This window comes from Grampus griseus (assembly GCF_964374135.1).
Source record: "Grampus griseus genome assembly, chromosome: 17".
NCBI classification, from domain to species: Eukaryota; Metazoa; Chordata; class Mammalia; order Artiodactyla; family Delphinidae; genus Grampus; species Grampus griseus.
In genome coordinates this window covers 68,224,292-68,249,076 of record NC_139011.1, presented here as the reverse complement: position 1 = coordinate 68,249,076, position 24,785 = coordinate 68,224,292, and the positions used below count along the sequence as shown (strand labels likewise).

At 37.2% G+C, this 24,785-nt stretch overlaps 1 protein-coding gene across 1 annotated transcript in view; it reads left to right on the top strand.

Moving 5' to 3' along the window:
* PREX2 (phosphatidylinositol-3,4,5-trisphosphate dependent Rac exchange factor 2) overlaps nt 1–24,785 on the top strand; it is a gene marked incomplete at its 5' end in the record, with an annotated part of 281,798 nt that overhangs the window by 81,340 nt on the left and 175,673 nt on the right. The window contains 4 exons of the mRNA XM_082675204.1: nt 2,882–2,983; nt 6,106–6,267; nt 20,832–20,965; nt 24,549–24,652. Coding sequence (XP_082531330.1) covers nt 2,882–2,983; nt 6,106–6,267; nt 20,832–20,965; nt 24,549–24,652 — 502 coding nt within the window. The remainder of the gene's footprint in view (nt 1–2,881; nt 2,984–6,105; nt 6,268–20,831; nt 20,966–24,548; nt 24,653–24,785) is intronic.

Genomic DNA, 24,785 nt, shown 5'->3' with positions numbered 1-24,785 from the left:
TGGTCAGCTGGGGATTTGAAAGAGGTGATCGAACATCATAACCCATTTGATTTGTGGGTCTGTGTGTGAGTGTCGCGGGCGACACATTCACAGGCCAGGCAGGTTTCAAGTCAGATCTGGGTTTTTTTTCTCCTGGGGCCATCTCAGGTCCTCTCTGCACGTGCATAGTCTGACGTTTGCCCCAGACTGCAATCTCAGGCTAGCAGAAATGTGAACGCTCCCCATTTTTCTCGGGCAGTGTGCTAATTTTATTGACAACACTCCTGGGTGTGGGATTTTTGCCCTCTGCAGTCCCCTCTGGTAGCAGGTTTGCAGGGCCAGGGCTACTGTGACAGGGCTACCATGCAGGATGAGCTGAGGATGGCCCTGGGGCTGGGGGCATGTAGGGGCAGGATGGGAGGAGCCCAGGCAAGAATGCCACCAACTCCCCTGTTCTTACCTGAAGTTCAGCAGTTTTTCATGAATAAACATTTCTCAGTTTGTTGTTTGACTTCAGTTGATTACCAGAGCCCTTAAATTGTTGTTTTTTAAAAATTTTGTTCAGTATAACAGTTGTTTGGGAGAAGAGAATTTACTCATCTCTTCTCTCTGCCATGGCCAGAGGAAGTTCCTGTGCCCCTGGGACCAACGGGGCTCTCTTTGAACTATCAGAACTTTGCTGTCTTACTGAGGGCACTCTGTTCTCAGCGGAGCTGGCTCTCCACTAAATACATGTCACAATTCCAGAGTGCTGGTTTTTACAAGATCCTACAGCATAGTCTGGTAGGAAGACCCTGGCTTTTATAGTTCTTGCCTTGGCACTAAGTGGCCACTAATTAGCTGGATGACTGGAGGAAATTCATTACATGTCTGATGTCATTTTCCTTACTCATAAAATGGGGATAATAACAATGACCCTTTGAAAAACATTAAGGATTTACATATTTGGGGTGATGATATTATATTTTTGGTTACTTGCATATACTGTCACCTGAGTAAGTTTTTAGGGTCAGTGGAATCTCTAGCAGCTTATTTAGGGAACATTCTGTCTGTCTACATAAGGAGAAAGCTGGCTCTCATAAGCCAGTCTAATAAGGACCTACTGTATAGCACAGGGAACTCTACTCAATACTCTGTAATGACCTATACGGGAAAAGAATCTACAAAAGAATCTACATGTATATGTATAACTGATTCACTTACGGCAGAAACTAACACAACATTGTAAATTAACTATACTCCAGTAAAAGTGAAAGAAATAAAGTGGCTGTTATGAAGAGAGTTTGTAATCTATACAGTACTAATAGACAAGGAAATAAAAATGGGTTAGACAGTCATGTGGTCCGCAGGGTGCTTCAGCCCAGGGCTAGGTACACGGGGTGGCCGCATTTATAAGGGGTGCTCACTCATACGGTGACACTGAAACATCACTGGAAATAGAACGGGATGTAGATAGTTGTGTTACATAGGGTTCCTCTGGGGACAGTACCACACAGGTGGAAAGAGTATTTTGATGAGCTGATTGCAGTAGGGGTTGAAACCCCCAAAGAGCATGTTTGAATGAGACACTTCTTTGCTGCTGTGTCTTCTAAGGTTTCTGGTGAAGTGAAAGTCATGGTGCTGGTTTTGCCGAGTTGGTTGAACAAATTGGAGCTGAGCTCAGTTGCTCAGGGCGGTGGGGGGCTGGTCTGCTTGCATCACTCTTCCTTTTGCTTCCTTTCCCACTCAGCACTCGGTCTCTCCTCTCAAGGAATGTAGGACAGTATTTTAAAAAATAGTGGTATAAAGGTTATAAATTATCAGTATGATGTTTGAAGAGCTCTTTTCTTCCTTAGTCAAATATTTATTATCGGCTTCCTCTGTGCCAGTCACCCTGATAGGCACTGCAGAAACAGGTTTTGACATAAGTCTCCAGTCTGTTATTTTAGGGAATTCCCTGGCGGTCCAGTAGTCAGGGCTTGGAGCTTTCACTGCCGAGGGCCCGGGTTTGATCCTGGTCAGAGAACTAAGATCCCACAAACCGCGTGGCGTGGCCAAAGAAAAAAATCTGTTTTTTAAAGTTTTTTAATTAAAAAATTGTTTTTAACATCTTTATTTGAATTTTATTTTTGCATTGCTGCTTAAACCACAGAATAAAGACCTGATGTTTCAGAGGATCAAGCCTGTATTTATCAGAGTCGATTCCCTTGACTATTACTTTCAGTAAATGGAAGCTGCTTCTATTTCATCTCACTGTGATTGCTGATTTTGAGTTTTCTCCTTCCATCTTGGCTCTGTAGAGATCATATCTGACATCCTTCCCTGAGACTGCCTGGCCAGTGTCATTGGTGAGGTATTATAGCTTGAAGCGACTTAGAGATCACTGGATTAAAACAGGCCAGTTGTACAGAGAGGAAAATTAGAATTTTGAAATTCGTCCAAGTTGCATCACTGGCCAGTGGCAGAGCATGGGTAGAACCCAGTTGTCCTCAGTCCTGATCTTCTGCAACACCACATGACCTCCCCCTATAAGCGGGATGTATGTACATATGTGTACATCTATTTATTCATCCGTCAGTACATTCTTTCATCAGTACATCCATCCATCCATTCATCCATCTATCCATTAATTCATTCCTCCATCTCTGTCTCTTTTTCCTCAGACCATACTCAGGTGAATATATGTGAATTCATTTTCAAGAGAAAGATTCAAAACACATTTTGGTCGGTAACTAATCTGAAAGGCAAAAGTATTTCCTTTTTCTCCTGTAAACTTTCTTTGTGACTGAATGTGCTTTTCTCAGAGAGAGAAGCTATATAGAGACATGCTTTCACAGGTTTTCAGCAGAGAAGTTTATGATAGAAGAAAGTTTCACCACCTCAGGCTTAAAAATGTACATAATTGTCTTTATTTCCCCCCCAGAACTGCATGCTACTTGGAGGACGGAAGAACACAGATGTGCCCCTGGAAGGATACTTAGTAACACCAATACAAAGAATATGCAAGTACCCTCTCCTTTTGAAGGTGCTTTATGTGTTTACTTCATCGTTGCATTTCCCTTGTACCTGCATATTTTTGCTGATGATCTTTAAAAAAGTTTTCTTTTAAATAGTGTGACATTCCAAAGAAAATATAGTTATTGGGAAAAATAGCTATTTTGTCAGTAATTTATATAGAGAGTGGGAAGCAAATGTCCTCGGAAAACACTTTTAGTGCTCTTTGCAAAAAATATGCTTGTTTGAGTTTCCTTCAGCGTAAATGCATTCGTTTCAAGATAGATCCCATTAAGTACATTATGACCAGTTTATATAGCGCTTTGTCTACAGGGTTCCTTATCTTAAGTAAATTTGCTGTTGGTATATATTTTTTTCATTTCCCCAAACATTGGTGACTTCTTGATACTCGTGAAGTTAAGGCCAAGTTACATAATTTCAGAGCCTGGTTTTTAAATCATTATTACAGGGAATGGTGTGGGTCACATGGGATAATAAATGATGGAAAGTGGAAAGACAGTGCTAAGACAACAGTGCCTCTGGAAAACAGGAAATGCCTTACGGTCGTAGGTCCATCGCCTCATTACAATGACCAGAAGTTTTATTATCAGAAACATATTATAATATACTAATTACTGCTTATACTGCAAGGGTCTATGAATAGATTAGAACAGCAGTTCTGGAAAGGATGTTTTTTGGAAATGTAGCATCTGACAGTTTGGGGTGGTGGTTGAACACTTGAGTTCTGAGTTCAAATCCTATGCATTCTGCTTACTAGCTGCATGACTGAGCTCGTCATCTAACCTCTTAAAGTCATGGGCTTTATTTATGAAACAGAAAAGATGGTGATGACATGATGAAATTATAACATATATCTAAAAGAATGTATATACGTATGCATATGTATATCTCTGTGTGTACATGTGTATGCATATACATAAAGGAGTACCTAATAATTAATTGAGGTGTTTTATACACATCATTTAGCATAGTAGGTACTCCATAAATGTTAGCCATTATTACTCATGTATATTTGATTCTTTTAATATATTAATATATTAACTACTTCTTAGCTTCTAAATTTAAAAAAAACCTCAGAAATGTTATGGACATACTAACTGGTGTTCTTACTGATTTACTTTTTGAGAACTAAATGTTATGAATTTGAACTAAAATGCATTTTTTCACTACAGGTTTTGTCAGTTGCATAAATTAGGTCTCAGTGAAAATTTACTTTGGAAAGGATTTCTTCTTATTAAAAAAACAAGTTAAAGTTGCTTGGTTAGCTCATGTAGAGAGAAGCTGGCACAGGGATGTCCAGGTCTGCAGAGCTTTGGCGTGGGAAGATTGATGCAAATGTGACTCCCATCTTTCTGGGAGTCCCTTCAGACCTCTGACTTGGTGACTCAGATTGCATGCGTTCTCATCACTCCAGTTATTCCTAGCCCTGATTTTGGAATCCCCAGGGTTTGTTTGTTTTAAGAGTCAGAAGGATAGTGATATTAAGAGAAATATATCAAGTTAAGTGGTTGTTCTAAATTAACTCCTTTCTGTTGAAGGATGACCTCAGGTGACCTCACAGATAGGAACATGGACATATCCTTGCTTAGGAAGAAAGAGGTCGATTCAGAGCATCTTCAAGAAGTGGAGGAATGACATCTTTTCCCTTTTTTTGGAAGATTATCTTCACAAAGAAACAGGAGAAAACTACTTGTGTAGTAGATATATTGGTGTTGATGGTTTTCTTTGTTGTACCATTGGCTGAAAAATTGAGCTGGTATTCTGGGATGATCTGCAATGGTTTTATTTATTCAGAGAAGAACATTAGGGGATTAGGCCGTGTGTTAAAGAAAAGATACGTTGGTCTTATTTGTGGAACTTGGAATTATTGGGTTGGCCAATCAGCACAAGGTTCATAGCAAGTAACGGACAGATTATTACTAGTCATTTCTCCTGCTGTCTCACATTATCTAAATTCATGTCTCAACTCCAGAGATACCCACCGGGCACATAGACTGCAGGCTGCCTTTGCCACTTCACGTAATTTACAAATAATTCTACACTTGAGAGTCTCTGCAGAAGCATATGTATCTCCTTTATGGATTTGTGATCCAGCGTAACTATTTAAGCCTGCTCTTGGGAGTGATGTAATGTGCATTCTATTGGTGTTAGTTCTATAGAGTGTGAATATTTTGAATGCAGGGTCAAAGTTTATGGCAGAAATTTCAACAATAGCAGACATCAAGAGAGTATAACAACTGCATATTTTCCCACTGTATGTTAAGAATTGAGAAAATTCTTTTAAAGACTTGCCTCAGGATTTCTGTAATTGTTTTAATTACATGATGATAGCAACTGTAGTAAAGAAACAAATGACTAATTAAAAAGTAACGTGGTCACAACTGTCTAGACAGTGGGTGAAGATGTTTAATTTTGTGCTTCTAAACAAGACCTTTTATAAGATTAAAGATTATTCTAGTTCTGATATCCTAAATGGAAAAAAAATAAAAAGAAAATAAAAGCAAAAAGAAAGCTGTTGAAGGGTGTATGGAAGTTCATTCATTGCAGAGAATGAACCTGAGTTGTTGGCAAACGCAGCATAAATTCGCCTTTAATGATGGAGTATTGTGGAATTTATAAATTGTTTATTTTACTAGAGTATAAGACTATTTTAAAAATTTGCTTTATTTATGACATTTTTATAGTTTCTCAAAAAATATTAGAAAATAAGGAACTTAAATTGTTTTTGAAATTACAGGACATATTCATTTAAATATTAACTATTCTTTAAAGGCTCTAGGAAAATGAAATCAACATATAAAGATGTCCTCCTTTTGGAGCAAAGCTCAAACTTATAAAAAATTGCATGCAGTAGGTGAGGTATTTGACAACTCCAAAGGAGATGCCTAATTTAGTTTTTTGAAAAAACATCATTTTGAGGGAAACATTAAAGTGAATGCAAAGTGTGCCAGGGGGTAACGCTTATTCATTGATTCAGCCTTTTTGTTTTTGATCTTAATTTGGTGGAGTGTGTGATGTCACTTCTGAAATTGGCTCTCACGGACTTTGCAGTTTTCATTTCCTGGTCAGTCTGAACCTGCTGTCCCAGAAAGCTGAAGATCAAAGGGCGGTTTGTTTTTTGTGTATAAACAGGAGTTGCTGAAGCGAACTCCAAGGAAACACAGTGACTATGCAGCAGTGATGGAAGCCCTCCAAGCCATGAAAGCCGTCTGTTCCAACATCAACGAGGCCAAGAGACAGATGGAGAAGCTGGAAGTTTTAGAGGAGTGGCAGTCTCACATTGAAGGCTGGGAGGTACAGTCACTGTACTCAACAATTGAGCTTAAAATAGTTTTGTTATGTCTTCTGCTGTGCGTAGAGTTACTGGCATTGGATGGAACCATAAATGGTCGTTTTCCTAGGTAATGCTAGAGGGCTCTAACTATTTCCGAAAAGTGCTGTCATTATTCTTTTTAAATATCTTTAAAGGGGCAGTTAATTGACTTAACTTCAACCTGAAAGCTTTACGATAGAGCCAATCAAAACTGTGTGTGTTATAAGCTTAAATAGTTCAGTATTTGTGCATCATGACAAATCTTTCTCCTGTCTTAACTTTGGTCAGTAATATATAATCGTAGCCTGAGTCCTGGAGAGAGTAAAGAAGGGGAGTAAGGCTCCAAACCTGTGCTGTGATATCATTATTTTCAGACTCTAAGTTAGGTATTTGATGATGAATTTCATTTTAAGTCCACTTCATCTCTCTAAATTTGAACTTCTTCATTTCTAACATGAAGGAACTGGCCATGACATGATTTTTAAGGTCCATTCAAGATGAAAAATTTTATGGTTTCATGATTCGCTAAAGAAAGATTTTTTTAAATGACAAAAAAGCAAATGAAGAGTGATATTCAGAATCTGTAATATGTTTTCAGCTATGGTAATTTTGTATCCCAGTTATTTCATGGAGTTGGAGCCCTATCTTACTTTAGCACTACGTAAAGAATAAACTAAAATTCTTTCTTTAAATTGACTTAATTTAGATGATCAAGAGCTTTCAACTAGGATAATTTCTTATGGTTATAAAGTAAGCAATTAAGATAATATTTTTAAAGTGTAAAGAAGATTTAAAATGTCCAACCAAATATTGTATCACACAAATCAAGGGGATTGCTTTTATCTTTAGGGCTATATAATTGACTGATACATTTCTTATCTTCAGTGTTGGTTTCCATTTAGATATAACCTTACATCCATTCAGATTTGCAAAGAAACCTCAAACATTGACCCCAGGGAATGCTCCTATTTATCCATTCTTTGCCATTAATCTTTTAAAATGCTAACTGACTTAGTTTCTTCCTCATCTATATTCTTTCATTTCAAGTGTTCAGGGTGACCCCTTATTTCAGCATGAATGCTATTTATTTCAATCAATTAAAATGGTTGTGTGTTTTACAGTTGATTAATGATGATAATTCCTTTCCTGGGGGCAGTTGTCCTGCTGGGCTGAGAAAAATAGATGAAAGTTTGCTTTTGCCATTCTGTTGTCACTCAAACATCAGAAGAAAAACCAAACTTGTTTTAAATTGCAGGATTTGTCAGTGACTTCTGCCAGGCCTTTGACCAAAATAAAACTCTTTTAGGTTCTCTAGGGAAATGGAATCTGTCATAATTTTGTTTCCTCCTCATGTATCAGTGTATCTTAAAAATTGAGTCTCCTTTAGAAATGGGAGAATCCTTAAAAAGTGTTGCTATTTCTTCCACTGTTCATGGCCAGTTATTCAGAGGAAGAGTGCTCTGTGGTCCATACTATGTCATTTGTAGCCTATAGCGGTGGGTGCTTCAACCTCACCAGCCTTGGTAGGTTTACAGCACTTGGAGTGGGAGAGAAAAATGGAGCCTGGGGACAAAGGAGACCGGTGATAGGAAATCTGCTGTGACCACAGTTCCAGTGGGCGCAGGGGAGATAAAATGAAGGTCAGGTTCCAAAAAGAGAGGCAACACAGATTCTACTTGAGTAGGATTTGAAAATGAGTGCATAAGACACAGCCATACAGTGACTTGGGAGTTTTGGGACTTTGAGGGGATGCAGCTTGGAGCAGGGTCCAGCCAGTTGATTGGAAACTTGTGATAAGAACCTGATTTCACATCTCAGTCCACCACCTTGGAGAGATGGGGGAAAGCTGTTATAGTACTCAGGCCTGGTCCCTTCTGGGAAGTTTAGGAGGATCTGCTATCTGGTAAGACTCCAGAAGCACACGAATCAAAGGGAGGGATGCGGCCATGTAGGATGAATTCAGGCCCTGGAAGGGAGTGGGAATGGTTAGGGCTTTCTGTGAATCGCTAACAGGGATTAGTGCTCAGCTTACAGGCAGCTTTATGTATGTTCAGAGTGACTCTCGTGAGGTTAAGACAAGGCCAAGACAAATGTCTGATGGCATGACAGTCACAGAACAGAGAGTTCCTTCAAGAGTTTTGGAGGTGAGCAGCCTTGAGCGAATGTTGGGTAACAGCTCTCTAACTCCTTCCAGGAGCACCTGCGGACCTTTTAGAACTATCTTAGAGTTGACACTCTTGCTCCAGTAACTAAAATTCTCTTGAATGGGGATCTGAGTCTGATACACCATGACTTTGCATTATTTCCACTTTCGGTGGATGATTATTTCAAGTATGTCACTTAATTATCTAGGGTCTTATTTCCCCATTCATCAAATGAAGGGGAGTAAAATCTCTCCGGTAACTTGCCTCTCTGGTATTTTGTGCTGCTAAATTATCATTACATTCCTTTTATATTGAATTTAAGTAAACAAGCAATTGAAATTTATTGTTCTTAAATCATATGATATAATGAAAAAAGCCTGGCTTTTGTGCAGGTTTGGTGTCCAGTCTGGACCCCTTAGTATGGGGATGAAGCACCAGATCTCTTTGACGTACAATTTGGGTTATTACAGGGGTCAATGAAATAAATGAAAGTGCTTTGAACACTGTAAAAGGCTCTGCAGATAACAGGTAGTATTTTAACGCTATGGTTCAGCCGTTAGATCTTACCCTTGAGAAATCCCCTCTATCTGTCTAATTTATGCACCTAACTACTGAAAAGGTTATGTTACTTAAGGTTATATGGTCCCAAGCAACAGAAACTAAAAGGAAAATTAATTTAAAAGATATTGAGTAGCTCATGGAATCAATAGAAAAGCTACCCTCTCAGACTCGAAAGGGTATCTAGGCAGTTGAAGCTCTTTGGTGGTCTTATCAGTGCCCTAGCTAAGACGAATAGGCGCTAGTCATTTTTTCCATCCTTATATTACTGCATTCAAGATCAAAATCCGAGATTCCACCAATCTTGCATGGGTAAATTTGCTCAGGGGAGGGCAGGGGCCCTTGATTGTCCATCAACCAATTTCCTTTTGGGGAAAGGCTGATCCTCCATTGTAGGCAATCCTGGTGAGTCTCTTTGAAAAGTTTGCTGAAGTATTGGGTTGGCCAAAGGGTTCATTCGGGTTTCCCCATAAGGTGTTACGGAAAAAGCCGCACTAACTTTTTGGCCAACCCAGTACTATAATCCCCACTACACAGCTTTTTAAAATGAGGGCTATATAACTTAACCAAGTTCTTACAACTAACAGAGAGCAGAGTTTAATTTGAAAATAGGCAGACTGATTCTAAAGTTTCTATTCCTCATCACCGTGTAATATTCTATCCACTCAGGTACAAGTTTAGCACATTCTTTACATGAAGCTGGTTTTGCTGCTTGCCCTTTAAAAAGTGAATCGATAGTAGAAATTAGGCTTGCGGTCAGCGTTTACATAGTGACTGTACCGCAGAAGATCTGTAGTTTACATGGTCATATTTGAAGTTCTGCTTTGGATTAGTATTATGTATTATATCTCAGTCATATATCTTATCCAACATTTAAAACATTCCACCACATATTCTACTGAAGGTGATTGTAGGGCGGTGATCCGTGTTCTTGGAAAGAAGTTTGTTAGCTGTTTAATCAGAGTGACTGATTCATTTCTTAGAACAGGACCATGCTCATTCTTAGTCTGCTTTTGGGTTGATCAATAGTATTGTCATGATAACTAATTCTTTGGTGTCATGCTGAACGTTCATAAGGGAGTATCCGTAAACATTATGTCATTTAGTTCTTCAGCATTATGTCCTTGATAGGCCTGTTTGGAACTGATCTCTCAAATCTGGAAAAAAATTGCAATAAAAGAGTGGGAATTACTAATAGATGAAGGTGTTGGAAGACATAAGATCAGGATAATTTTTGTGTTTTAGGAAGTAAAAAGAGACAGAATTGAAACTTGACACCTCTTGATTACCTTTTTACGTGGAGAAATACAGTGCTACAAGACCATTTTAAAATCACCTCTTGTTGGTTTTGGAATCTCTTTGCTGCTTACATTTGATTCAGTTTGTGTCTGATAGTGTATTGACCTCAAAGTAATGTTCTCTTGTTATTTTATGAGTGTGAGTCTTCCATAGGTTGTGATGAGACCTGATTCTTTCTGTCCTCTCTACTAGGTGATATGGTAGATACAAATTTGTCTACTGCCTTGAGGTTGAATTGATTTATACATGGCTCTTGTTATTTAAGGATAAGTGGTTTAGGAAGACAACCATTGAGAGTGAATCCACTTAGAAAGGAGACCAAAATTTTATAAAAAGTGGGAGAGGAGGAAAGTTTGATTGGGACTTTATCTTGGTAAAATGAAAACGTATATTATTAGTTTGTTTTAGCTAATCTAATATGTAACAGAATTTAGGTTTTTATTTCAGTTAATAATTTGAATCTCAAAAAGAGTGAATCAAATGCTTAGTCTTTTTTGGGGTGGGTGGGGACATATATTTTATGACAAGACTCTGATGAAACAATATGATATTCTTCATTTCATGTTTGACTTTCCTAGTATTTTAAAAAGATTTTTTTGAAAGAATATTCAAATGCTTCATTAATTTTCTCAAGAGACTCCTCTGGTATTGAAACTGTTCTCTTATGAAACACCTATCTCCTTGTCATTCTGGTCATTTTTCTTTTCCTGCATCATGAATGGGTCTAGCTCTGAGAGACCTTCATCTGCCAATGCCTTGTATATGAGTGGGGAAGTTCCAAGGCCTGTCATCTTCTACCTTTTCCAAGATTATGGTTTCTCTCTGCAGTCAGTCTGTGTTTTTCTGATACTGACATTCAGCATTTAGTTGCCCAGATGAGTTAGATAGACCCTGGTGTGAAGCAGGGAGAGCTGATACTGGGGTCAGATAATTAATGAGCAGTTTCATTTGACAGTGATTTTTGCCACCTCATAGCTGTAAGCCATCCGTCATGAACCCTTATGCAACTTACCTTAAGAGAACTTGTTGACATAAAAAAGATGTACCCTTTCCAACAGTCTAGATACGGTTTAGCAATGTTAGTTTTATTGGGTTTATTGAGAGGAGGGGATTTGTTCTATTATTACAGTCCATCCTAAATCATGATTGCAATGTTTGAAGAAACATTGGAAATTAGAAAAAAGCCATAAAATAAACATACGTGCTTCTGATTGTCTTTTTTGGCTATTATCATCTTCTGAAGGCTTGCTGTGGCATCTAATGTGTCCCCTTATGAAATTCATCGTGCTTCCACCTTACATTCTGTGATGATGCTTTGAAATTCATTTTTCATGTATGCTGACCGTATAATTGGCAGCCCATTATATACCTCAAATTATAGATTCAAAAATCATTCAGCTTCTTAAATTAGACTCTGAATTGTTATTCTTTTCTTGCTGGATCTCGTAACACGAGACACACACAAAAAGAAGTGGACCTTGGTGAGGCGTGTTGCCCACATGGACGCCTCTGGGTCCCAGTGTGTATGTCTGAAGTCACTGCTGGATCCATCCATTCGATTGCTCTCTTAACCATATTGGGAAGTGATATTTAAGTGGTGTCCTTCATAAGTTTGACAAGGAAAATTACTGGAAAATGATTGAAACCTGAAACCACAGCATGGAATGAACTGTATGAATAAATGTTTAATAATAAACATACATAATCATAAACACACACAGCCAGCATCCCTGATATTCATCACTGTTAATTCATGCCAACTCTCATTTTATTAATGTTAAATTATAGCTGTGATCACACAGCATTTAATTCTGTGTTTACATATCTGTTTCTCCACTAGTATATGTGTTTCTTGGGAGCAGGGGTCGTGTCTCATGTTATGGATCCGCAGCATCTAGGACAGTGTCTGGTAATTGAATGCAGATATAATTACCTCGTAGTTATGTATTAATTGTCATTGTCTTTTCACTATGTTTTTGGCGCCTTAGGTTCGTGGCAATGATTCTGATGTGGTTCTGTTCAGAGTCCAATATTTGTTTCATTATCCTGCTGCTTTGAAGTTCTCTAATCCTCTCTAGCATCCTGTTCTTGTTTATGGTTCACAAATGTACCATGCAAGGTTTTTCAGTTTTTTGTGTTAAAGTTGAACACCCTGCAAGTGTTTGAAATTCAGTCTTTGTAAAGTCTTTGTAAATTTCTGTAGTACAGGTCCTGTTTCCTCTGTCTAATGGTGGGTTTCCCTTACTACATTTCACCCTTCGCACTGCTGGGCAGTGGTGACGGAGGAGGAATAAATAGGTTTGCACAGCTTGGGGTAGAAAGAGAGAAGCTTTCGGAATGAGAGGATCCTGGTGGGTACATCTCCCACCACTGGTCACAGTTATTTATTTATGATTACTTCTTACCTTGACCTACCAGTTAACCTTCCTTTCCTGGTCTAATAAAAGCAGTCAGGATTAGAACCATGCAGGTAATTTCCTAGTTGGAGTTTTGCTGTATTTAATTCTACATATGTAATTCATCACAAGCACACAGTCTCTGAATTTTACATGGTAAATGTAGCTTTCTAAAGGGAAATACAAATTAAAAATGATAAATCATATTGATGATAAAAGTATATTATTTAGGCTCTTTCAAAAATCTATTACATTTTATATATAAATTTTTATTGAGGTATAGTTGACATACAATTTTATGTTACTTTCTGGTGTAGGACATAGTGATTTGACATTTGTATGCATTGTGAAATGATCACTACAATAAGTTTAGTTACAATCTGTCCCCATACAAAGTTAAGACAATATTATAGACTGTATTCCCGTGCAGTACAGTACATCCCCATAACTTATTTATTTTATAACTGCACGTTTGTACTTCTTGATCCGCTTCCCCCATTTCATCCCCCTCCGTGACCACCCTCCCCTCTGGCAACCACCATCTGTTCTCTGTATTTGTGAGTCTGGGTTTTGTTTTATTTTGTATGTTTGTTTGTTTTATTCTTTAGATTCCACATATAAGTGAAATCTTCGGCATTTGTCTTTCTCCCTCTGACTTACTTCGCTTAGTATAATACCCCCCAGCATCCATTCATGTTGTCGCAAATGGCAAGATTTCATTCTTTTTCATGGCTGAGTAGTAGTCTATTCTATATACATATACCATCTCTTCTTTATCCTTTCATCCATTAATGGAAATTTAGGTTGTTTCCATATCATGGCTACTGGATATAAGGCTGCAATGAACATAGGGGTTCCTAAATCTTTTCTGAATTAGTGGTTCTGTTTTCTTGGGTTAGGTACCTAGTAGTGGAAATGCTGGATCATACAGTGCACCTATTTGTAATTTTTTGAAGGACCTCCATACTGTTTTTTTTTTATAGTGGCTACACCAATTTACATTTCCACCAACAGTGTACAAGGGTTCCTTTTTCTCTACATCCTTGCCAACACTTGTTATTTCTTGTCTTTTTGTTAATACTCCTAGTCCTGACAGGTGTAAGGTGATATCTAGATAGAGAGCCCAGAAATAAGCCCACAGATAGATGGTCAATTAATTTATGATAAAGGAGGCAGGAATATATAATGGGGGAAAGGACAATCTCTTCAACAAATGGTGTTGGGAAAACTGGACCATTATCTTATGTGACATACAAAAATTTACTCAAGATGTATTAAAAACTTGAATGTAAGACCTGAAAACATAAAGCTCCTGGAAGAAAACTTAGGCAGTAAGCTCCTTGACATCATTCTTAGTGATATTCTCTTTTGGATCTGACTCCAAAGCAAGGGAAACAAAAGCAATAAAAACAAATGGGAGTTATCAAACTAAAAAGCTTCTCCACAGTGAAGGAAACCATCTACAAAATGCAAAGGCAACCTACTGAATGGGAGAAGATATTTGCAAGTCATATACCCCGTAAAGGGTTAATATCCACAATATATAAAGAACTCATACAATTCAATAACAACAAAAAAATCTGATTAAAAATGGGCAGAGGATCTGAATAGACGTTTTTCCAAAGAAGAAATATAGATGGCCAACAGACACATAACAAGATGCTCACTAATCATCAGGGAAATGCAAATCAAAACCACAATGAGATATCACCTTATTTTAGTTATTTTTTAAGGAATTGCTAAAAGACAGCAGGACTCTAAATCATATGGGTAAAAATATTATTTAAAAATATCTTCATTAAATATGTACAGATACACATTACATTATATGTAATGGCTTTAGGGTAGTTCAAAATTAATGATTTACACAAAGCCCTCTTATTTTTTAAAAACAGTTCTTTCACACCTTCCCTCTCAAATGTTGGTTTGATGATATATCACTACACTGTTAAAATAGCTTATTTTCTTGGGCACTTTTTTCTTCATGATCACAATTTTTTCACAATACCATAATCTGCTGCCTCTGACATCTACAAAGTGACCCATGAAACAGTCTACAAAGCTAATTTAATAAAATAAACACGCTTTTTAAAATTTTACAACTAGGAGTGGCCGACTTGCTGGAGATTTATATTAGGAGAAAATGTTTAACACATTGCCTGGCACATTGTAGAAATATTAAAAACCTGACTTTAGTATTCCTCTAGATCACAGTGTTTATTATATATGGTTGCTCAATGACTAAATTTGTATTGGCCAAAGAATAGATATCTAGATTTAAAAATTAGCATCCATTTTCAAAATGAAGATAAAATACTAACCAGGTAAAATAACATTATACAGATTTTAATGAATATTCGGTGATGATGAAATGTACCATGGGTGTAACTGTGATCTGTAACATATGATAAACATCTTTTCTGTCCTGGGCTCTGGGAAGCAGCTGGGACTACCTGGCAGGGCCCTGTGCTCACCTTCATCTCCATGTTAGCAGGGTTGCTATACTGTGCACTTGAGCACCTGAGCTCAGGCTTCCAAAGCAGTGTTGCTTCAAGTGTTGACAGAGTACAACAGTGTATCAGAATCTACTGGAATGGTCTGGGACCTACCCCAGATGTACTCAGTTTCCATCTGTGAGGATAGTGCCAGGGAACCTAAAAGTTTTTAACAGTCCCATCAGGTGTGTCTTCCAGACTCTGAAATTTGAGCACCATTGTCTTACAGGCTTTGCTGTCTTCCAGTAATCTGCCCAGCTTGTTTTATTGCTTTCACATTTTTGGTTTTCTAGCTAATTTGTCTGACATGCTCATTTTGATAGACTCTAGTGCTCTTGACTGTTTCCTAGCAATCTGATGTTTGTAATCATTCAATTTCAGTCATTCAATTTCAGTTTTGTAGCTTCGCTTCTTTATCCCTAACCCCAGAAACTCTCTTGCCATTTCTAGATAATGAAAACAAATTGCACGTAATTTTCAAAATATCATAAACCTCATGCATTTCGCAGACAAAGCTGTGAGTTTTTGGTTTTTTCCACTACAGAGAAAGGTAGATTATATCATGTAAGTGAGGGAGAAATATGACACAACATTAGTCAAAAGCAGACATTTATTAAGTGTCTGCTTGCAGATAGGATGAATTTGAACTGAGAGGCATATCGTGATTACATGAGAGACTATGTCTACACTTGGCCAGATTTTCTTCAATATTTATAATAATGTATCTACCTGTGTTTCAAAACTTTTTAATGATTTTTAGTCACCATTGTCCTGGAAATAATACACAGATTAAATCATGGTAAAATCAAAGATACAGTGGACATTCTTTTAGAATGAGGTTTTTAGACAAATCTGTATGTTTTGACACAGAGTTTTTTAAGTACGTAAGCATATCCCTAGGAATTCATGAAGATATTTCATGTGATGATAGTAGATTACTATGGTAGAAGATAGTAAAGGTGATACTGTATTAATTGTTGAAGTCTGCTGTTAAATATTAAAGACACATCACCTCAGTAATAGAAACGTCTCAGTAGGATTTAGTAAAGTGTGTGTTACGTGTGTATTGTAAGATATACTTTGTATATTTGTGGCAATATGGGCTTGATGTCCTTACCCCATAAAATTACATTAATTGATAATTAAGCAGATGCTTTGAGTTGCTTAAGAAAAGAAGTGTTTACCTCAAAGAGGTCAGTTAATCTTATTCTGAGGTTTTTTTTTTTTTTTTTTGCGGTACGCGGGCCTCTCACTGTTGTAGCCTCTCCCATTGCGGAGCACAGGCTCCGGACGCGCAGGCTCAGCGGCCATGGCTCACAGGCCCAGCAGCTCCGTGGCATGTGAGATCTTCCCGGACTGGGGCACGAACCCGCGTCCCCTGCATCGGCAGGTGGACTCTCAACCACTGCACCACCAGGGAAGTCCTTATTCTGAGTTTTGATCAGGAGCTAGGAGTTGGGAACTTATGGTGATGCCTTCAATATAATGTATCTGTATATTAGTGAGAGTTTTGAGAGCTTGCTGTGATATCAATCTGGATTAAATGAATCAAAAGTCAAGCTATTCAAGTATAGGCTAGAGGAAAGAGACCTGGGAGCACTTTGACTAGAGGGGCACTTTGAATCAATTGTAGGATGGGATTGCCATAAATATGCTAATATAACCTTATGCTAAATTAATATTATGTATTGTAGGGGACTGGAGAAATAATAGTATCACTGCTATATTCTTCATTTGCCAGCTCACATCCAAATGATTGTATTCACTTCTGGAGGTGTTCATGTTAAGGGAAACTCTGACAAACTGGAGAAGGTCCAGAGGAGATCTAGCAGGATCTTCCAGGTTTCTGAAATCAAGCCATATGGTCAAAAGGCAACGGTGTTACAGAGCCTGGAAGGCAGAAGGAAGCATGTTAGCTATGTTCAGATATTGGTCGGCCTTTCACGAAGAGGATGTCCACCCACTCCTAGGAGGAAAAATAGTCAGCGAGTGAAAATCATGGTAGATTTTGGCTCTGCAGTAAGAAAAACCTTTCTGATAATTAGACTAAATAAAGAAATGGACTATCTTATGAAGGAAGGAGCTTAATTTTACTGGAAGTATCCAGATACAAGCTGGAAGGCCTTTTTTTGTCAAGGCAGGAGTCGGTGTTCTCTGAGGCAACAAGATGTGTCCACCCTCAGTAACCTGAGAAATAACATTGTCTTTAATGAATTAAACCATAAAATCAACATAGAGTGAAACACAGCAGGGATCAGAAATAAAGGAAGGAAACTTGCAGAATCAGACCACCTTCAATGTTAGTAATCATAATTGTAATAGCCTTTATTGAGTCCTTTGTATGCGTTAGGCATGTGCCGGGAGTTTTGCATGTATTGCTGTATTAATTTTCACTCTGACTGTATACATTAAGCCTGATTATCCCTTTTCTACAGTGGTTTGAAGGCATATGAACATAGCTACAGAATCAAAGGAGCCAATGAGATGTTTGACTTGTTGGCATTGAAAGTAGAGAAAAGAGAGAAAGGTCTAGGAGGGAGAGGCACACAGAGAGACAGATAGACTTTGGACAGTCTTGTCCAGGTGGTAGATAGAGTCTCCTAGCCCAGTGCTTACAGAAGCTCCCCTTAAATCCACCTCGCCAAGATTCTTTCTGTTGATGTTTGGCTTTCCAAATGGGTTAAGTTTACAAAGGGAGATTGTTTTAGCCATACTCATGGGACCATTCAGTGGGTATGCCAGTTATCATCAAGAATAATATATCCGCTTTCTATTTTACACATTGGTCCCCATGAGTTCTTCTTGGACAATATCTCCCCGGAGGCTGTATATGAGGATGGAATAAATTGCCTCTAGTCATTATAGTTTGCTCAAATTCACATTAAATTCTCATTATATTTATTAACAAAGATAATAACCACAAACAAGTCAGAAAATGTATTGTTAGTAATTCTTTCATTTAGGAATACATCTATAAATAAATACCTACATATTTAATTTGGGAAACTTACTTGGAAGACTGGTTAATATGAAAATTAACCTAATATTGGCAGTAACCCTTTATAATGTAATGAATTATTTTCCTGCCTTGGCACTCATGGGTTGCTGTATGGAATAGTCTAAGGTGAAGTGTTTTGTACCTTTTGTAAAATTGCTACAAATAAAGCCACTTTTCATAAGGTTGTGTAGGTCCCTTGTGCAAGAATCAATATGGTTTCCTTTTTTTTTTACATTTTTTACATTTTTAATACTATTGTATCTTAATTTTTTTCTAAGAGAGGATGGTATTCACTATAAATTAGAAATCATTGCCACTGAAACTGGGATTTATATTGATATTTGATGACATTTTTTGCTTAATTATCACATGACATGGTATATGAAATAGTGTAAATTTTTCACAGATCTCCATTTCTATTTCTATGTCTACCCTTTTGACAAAAGGAAAGAAGAGAGGGAAGTATTTAAAATTTAAAATGTGTTTGTAATGTAGATACTCAGATTAACACAGATTAACACTTCCCTTTCGGGAAGTTTCTTATTATAGTTATATGAGTTATCTTTTAAAAAAAAAATTATTTTTTAATTAAAAAAGGAATTTTATTGACCTATAGCTGCTTTACAATGCTGTGTCAGTCTCTGCTGTACAGCAACGTGACTCAGTTACGCACATGTAGACAGTCTTTTTTTATATTCTTTGCCATTATGGTTTATCACAGGATGTTGAGTATAGGTCCCTGTGCTGTATAGTAGGACCTTGTTGTTTATCCATTCTAAATGTAATAGTTTGCATCTTCCAACCCCAAACATGAGTTATCCTTTTAATTTAAATTTTTATAATTGATCAGAACAACTATACCTATTGTTATGGTGAAAATATGAAATTAACATTAATGTTCTGAGTTTAAAATATCAAAAATTAAAATTAATGCATTAAGTTTAAAAAGAATCAGAAATTTGTTCCCGGATTTAAAGAGACCGGACATGTTTATATTTAAAACAGAAGTATTCTTGAAGAGCACACTTAACAGGTCTCTACTGAAAACTTCCTTGTTTTTGGTCCAACTCAGTGACTCAGGGCATTAGTTATGCTAGTCTAGGTTGTAGAAAAGAATAGACTACAACATTTATAATGGCTCAAAATAGGTGTTTTTGACCAGCTCACACAACAACCCAATGTGTGTGTTCTGCTCAGTGGGCAGTTTTCCTTTTTTTAAAATAAATTTATTTATTTATTTATTTTATTTATTTATTTTTGGCTGCGTTGGGTCTTTTTTTACTGCGCGTGGGCTTTCTCTAGTTGCGGTGAGTGGGGGCTACTCTTCGTTGTGGTGCACAGGCTTCTCACTGCAGTGGCTTCTCTTGTTGCAGAGTATGGGCTCTATGCGGTGGCTTCTCTTGTTGCGGAGCACAGACTCTAGGCCTGCGGGCTTCAGTAGTTGTGGCTCACAGGCTCTAGAGCGCAGGCTCAGTAGTTGTGATGCACAGGTTTAGTTGCTCCGTGGCATGTGGGATCTTCCTGGACCAGGGCTTGAACCCATGTCCCCTGCATTGGCAGGTAGATTCTTAACCACTGCGCCACCAGGGAAGTCCCAGTTTTCCTTTTTTGATACTTCAGGGACCCAGGCTCCTTCCCTCTTGTGGTTCCTTTCAACTTCCAATGGTAAGCACTTGTATTAAGCATCAGTTTTGTCACTAATCATATGACCTTGTGGGCACTCAATAAAGGTTTATTTAATGAATGAGTTTGCCATGCAACTATTAATAACTGTGGCAAGAGGTCCTATGGAATGTTGTTCTCTTTACATAGATTTTTTTTCTTTTTATTTCTTTTTTTTTCTTCCTCTCCATCCTAGAAGTGGATACAGATGGCCCTCCATATTGCGGGTTCTGCATCTGAAGATTTAGCCAACTTCAGATTGAAAATACTCAGGAAAAATAATTCCAGAAAGTTTCAAAAACAAAACTTGCACCAGCAGCTATTGGATAGCATTTACATTGTATCTGTAACTATCTACATAGCATTAACATTGTATTCGCTCCTAGAAGTAATCTCGAGGTTATTTACAGTATACAGGAAGAGGGTCATAGGTTATATACAAATACGACACCATTTTACTTAAGCGACTGGAGCACCCTCAGAATTTGGTATCTTCAGGGGTCTTGGAAGTGATCCCCCATGGATACAAAGGGATGACTGTATATAAATTGAGACCTGCTAAACATTTAGACAATTTCATGTACTTTGCTATCTGTTTATGGAGCTCTTTTTCCAGACCAGGGAAAGAAAGGAGGAGGATGAAAGGAATATTAGGGACATTAATGTTATGAGTTAGTTTGAAATCATCTCCTTTTTAGAGAACAAAGGTGAAATGTGTCATATATGCTGTGTATGCATACATATATAAAACAGCTAAAAGGAGACATAGAATCTCTTAAGAGTAGCTGTATTTAGTGATACTGACCAGGAGGAGACTGGGAGGGGAGGATACCTACGTTCAGTGTATAAATATTTATACTATTTGAACTTTTATCCTGTCCATATATTGCATCTTAAAATAAAAACAAACCACTTTTAAGGAGAAAAAAGAATTACACACGAAAGTTTCTGTTAAGTAATCAGACATTACTTTCTCCGTTTTTCCTGACTTAGGGGTCCAACATTACCGACACCTGTACTGAAATGCTAATGTGTGGAGTCTTATTAAAAATTTCTTCTGGAAATATTCAAGAACGGGTGTTTTTTCTTTTCGATAACCTTTTGGTGTATTGCAAACGAAAACACAGGTAAGAATATAGACAGGTAATAGTTCAGAAACTGTTTATCCATCGCACAGGTTCAACCTTTCCTCTGCTCCCAGGAACTCATGACCTCATCAGTAAACTTCCACATACTCTTAGCTTCCTCTCCTTGCACCTTGAAGAAAGGGAACGGGTTAGGATTAGAGCCAAGAGATAATTAAATTGCTGTCTCTCTATCTTAATGAGCTTTTTAAAAAATTCCTTTTTACCATCCGTGAAAACGAACCTGTTTATTTCTTGTAATATGCTCTCCTAAATTCTTTGTGTTTGGTAACAAGATTGGGATTAGTAGAAATGGGCTTTAGGAAGATCTAGAAGAGGCTGTTAATTCTACCTGTGTGAAACTCTTTATAAAATTATAAGGTGATTCAAGTTGTTTAGGTACAATTATTATTTCCCCCAACTTTACTGAGGTATAATTGACAAATAAAATTGTAAGATAAAGTGTACAGTGTGATGATTTATGTATACATGGTGAAAGGATTTCCCCTATTGAATTAATTAACACATCCATCTAGGTGCGATTATTAAAGGCATCAGTTTGAGAATGAGATCTTTTCTTCATTAGAGTTATCTCATCCTTATATATATGCCTGCCCCCAAGGCCAAAGCTTTTGCAAAATTAACAGTGTACAAATGACGTGAACCTTCATGGTCTCACAGCTGTAATTGTTAAATAAAGTAAGCAATAGGAAAAGTTTTACAAAATTAAAATCATGCAGTTTAGCAAATAGCCTTAAAGTATGTATAGTGAACGTGGACCAAATACATAGTGATTAAAAACGGAAATCACTAAATAAACCTATATGTCCATTCCCTTCCTGAATTGGAATGGTGTGAATATACCATCTGTTTCATTCATTTTAGAATACGTCATCTCTGTTACCATATACTTTCTAAGCTCTAAAGATCTTTCAGAGAATATGAGTAAACTGAACCTTTTCTGAAACTTCCCTAATTTTGTAATGATAGGAGCCAGGGACTGGTGATTTCACTTTAATTCTACAGCTACATTCTTTAAAGAGCAGAGTGCTGGATTAGGCTCCGCAACTCTGGACATTTCTGTTGCTATTCATTTTAGGAGAAACTAGTTTAAAAACAATTTATCGTGCGATATTAGATACATATAACATGATATTGCTTCCTTTGGCTTGTTTATGATATTTGTAAGATAGTATCACAGTGTATTGTCTTCTGCAGTTTACATTTTGTATACAATATGGTTTGTAAACTAGTTTGTAAACTATATATCCCTGTGTGTAGCAATAATTTATTCATTTTAACTGCTGCATAAGAGTTCATTGGTTGAGGGACTTCCCTGGCAGTCCATTGATTAAGACTCCACCTTCCAATGCAGCGGGCACGGGGTCAATCCTTGGTTGGGGAGCTACGATCCCACATGCCGTGCAGTGCGGCCAAGAAAAAAAAAAAAAGATTTCATTGGTTGAATATATCACAATTTAATTATTCATTCTCCTATCAATGGACTTTAGGGTTGTTTCCAGTTTTTCTGCTATTGCGACATTACTGTACACATATCCTGGTGACCATTAAAATTCATCAGGAGGGAAGTCATAGAATCAAGTTATGCAAGTACTCAACACTACAATATAGAGCAAAATTATTTTGAAACCCAAGGTTTTTCAATTTTGATACTTCAATAGGGTCATTTTCTGAAGAGACCAAAGATCTCTTTATTTAAGCTAAGTGTTACAGTATTGGTCAGACACTTACTGGGATTTCAGTTTGAGTATTAATATCTACAGGTCAAGAAAAATATAAAAAACCTGGACAGAGATCACAGCAAGATCACAAAGAAAATTAATGCTTTGGAACATAGACCCAAAGATAGATTCTGTAGTGTGTGTGTGTGTGTGTGTGTGTGTGTGTGTGTGTGTGTGTGTGTGTGTGTGTGTGTGTGTGTGTGTGTGTGTATACATATATATATAGATAGATAGATAGGTAGATAGATTATAATATATAAAAAATATATAAACATGCCATAATTTTTTGCCTGTGACTAAAACTGCTATTGGGGATATTAAGCTTTGAAAAATATGATTGATTTTAAGTATGATGTACCAACTTCTAAGAAATTCTTTTCTGCAAGACACCATGACACTGTTTCCTCCCTGAGAGACAATGCAGTTGCCTGCGTGTTATTCTGCTCTGCATTCTTCTCTCTTCTGCCTCCAACGATGCCAACTTTCATAGCTACCTGGCCTGAATCCTTCATTTAAAGCAGTTATTTAGGCTTTCTACAAAGGACATTTAGAGGTCGCTTTCAAAATGAACATGGGTGTGCAGGATGGTGAAGGCCTAGGGCTGGCAGACGGTCAGTCAGATTAATTAGTCAATTTAGTTTTGTTTAGTGGTGGTGAAGGATTATGAAGTTTTGATGACGGTTTAGGACATGGAAGCTGGAATATGCTCTCTTTTCTAAAGGAACTCAGGGAGCATGATAGCACCTTGAGACTCCCCTCCCTTCACGTCCCTCTTCCACTCCAGGGCAGGTGTCAAATGCAAAGGAGAGGAGGGAAGGGGGCACTGCATTAGTGTACTTGACATCTTAACTTTTGCTCGGTGTGTCTTTGTAACACAATACATTAATAATTATTTCAGTATATTCAATTGTTAGCAGACTTCTGTCAGTGAGTCAAATTGAATAGTTCAGGTCAACTGAAGTCTCTTGAATGACTAGGTATTACTTAATCTTCTTGAATTATTTCTTAGAATCTTTCCTCTTTAATTTAATATATTTAAGAAACCCAGTTTTGAAAACACTATCCCTGAGTGTTCAATGATTCAAGTATAAATATACATAACTGCCTAATTCATTATTACAAATATTGTAAATATTACAAATATTACATTATTACAAAACATGGATTTTTTTTTTGTTTTTTTACTTTGTGTTGCTTAGGTTTTAATATTAAAGACTGGTACCATACACAAAATTTTGAAATGTTTTGGACTATTTTTAAAATAAATAAGATCTTTATGAAGGATTATAAATGTATTGAGAGACTTATCCCTCAAGTATACAGTTATCATATCATAAAAACAATATAGGGAAATATTTTATGGCTAGATAATGCTTAATAACCTCCAGTACAGTTAAATTTCTTTGAAGAAGGACCATAAATAAGTATTAAACTGAATTTCACCAGGGATTGAAAAAATGGGAATTACCAGCTGGTTACTGAAAAATGAGAAATGAAGGTGAAATAAATCAAATGAAATTGTGAATAACCAACTTTTAGTGTCTGTCAGAGTTTGATTAGGCACCTTTGATGTCATATATTGAGCAAAAGTACATATTTACCCTCCTACCTGTATATTGTCCTTAGCCTACAGCTTCAGTTTATTTAAAAAAATAGCACACAAGTCACATCTTATAGAGCAACCTGTGCTGTTATGAATGGGAGGACACAAGTAAAAAATACCAAGAGCCTAACATTTGATATTATTGACTGAATTGGTATCTCTTTTTCAAAGAATTACTGCTTTAACACTGCTTTGCATTAAGTTTAGTAACCCAGTTTTTGTGATTTCATTCAATTGTAAGACGGTTGAAGAATAGCAAAGCATCTACCGATGGACATCGGTACGTTTTTCGTGGCCGGATCAATACAGAGGTGATGGAGGTGGAGAATGTGGATGATGGCACAGGTAAGTGGTTGGTAGATTTAAAATGGAATGCCAATAATAAACTCCCCTGTATGACAGACTTTTCCCTTGAATAATTCATTGGCAGTGAATTTCAGCTTAGAAATACTTTGTTAGGGAGAACAGTCACAGGAAA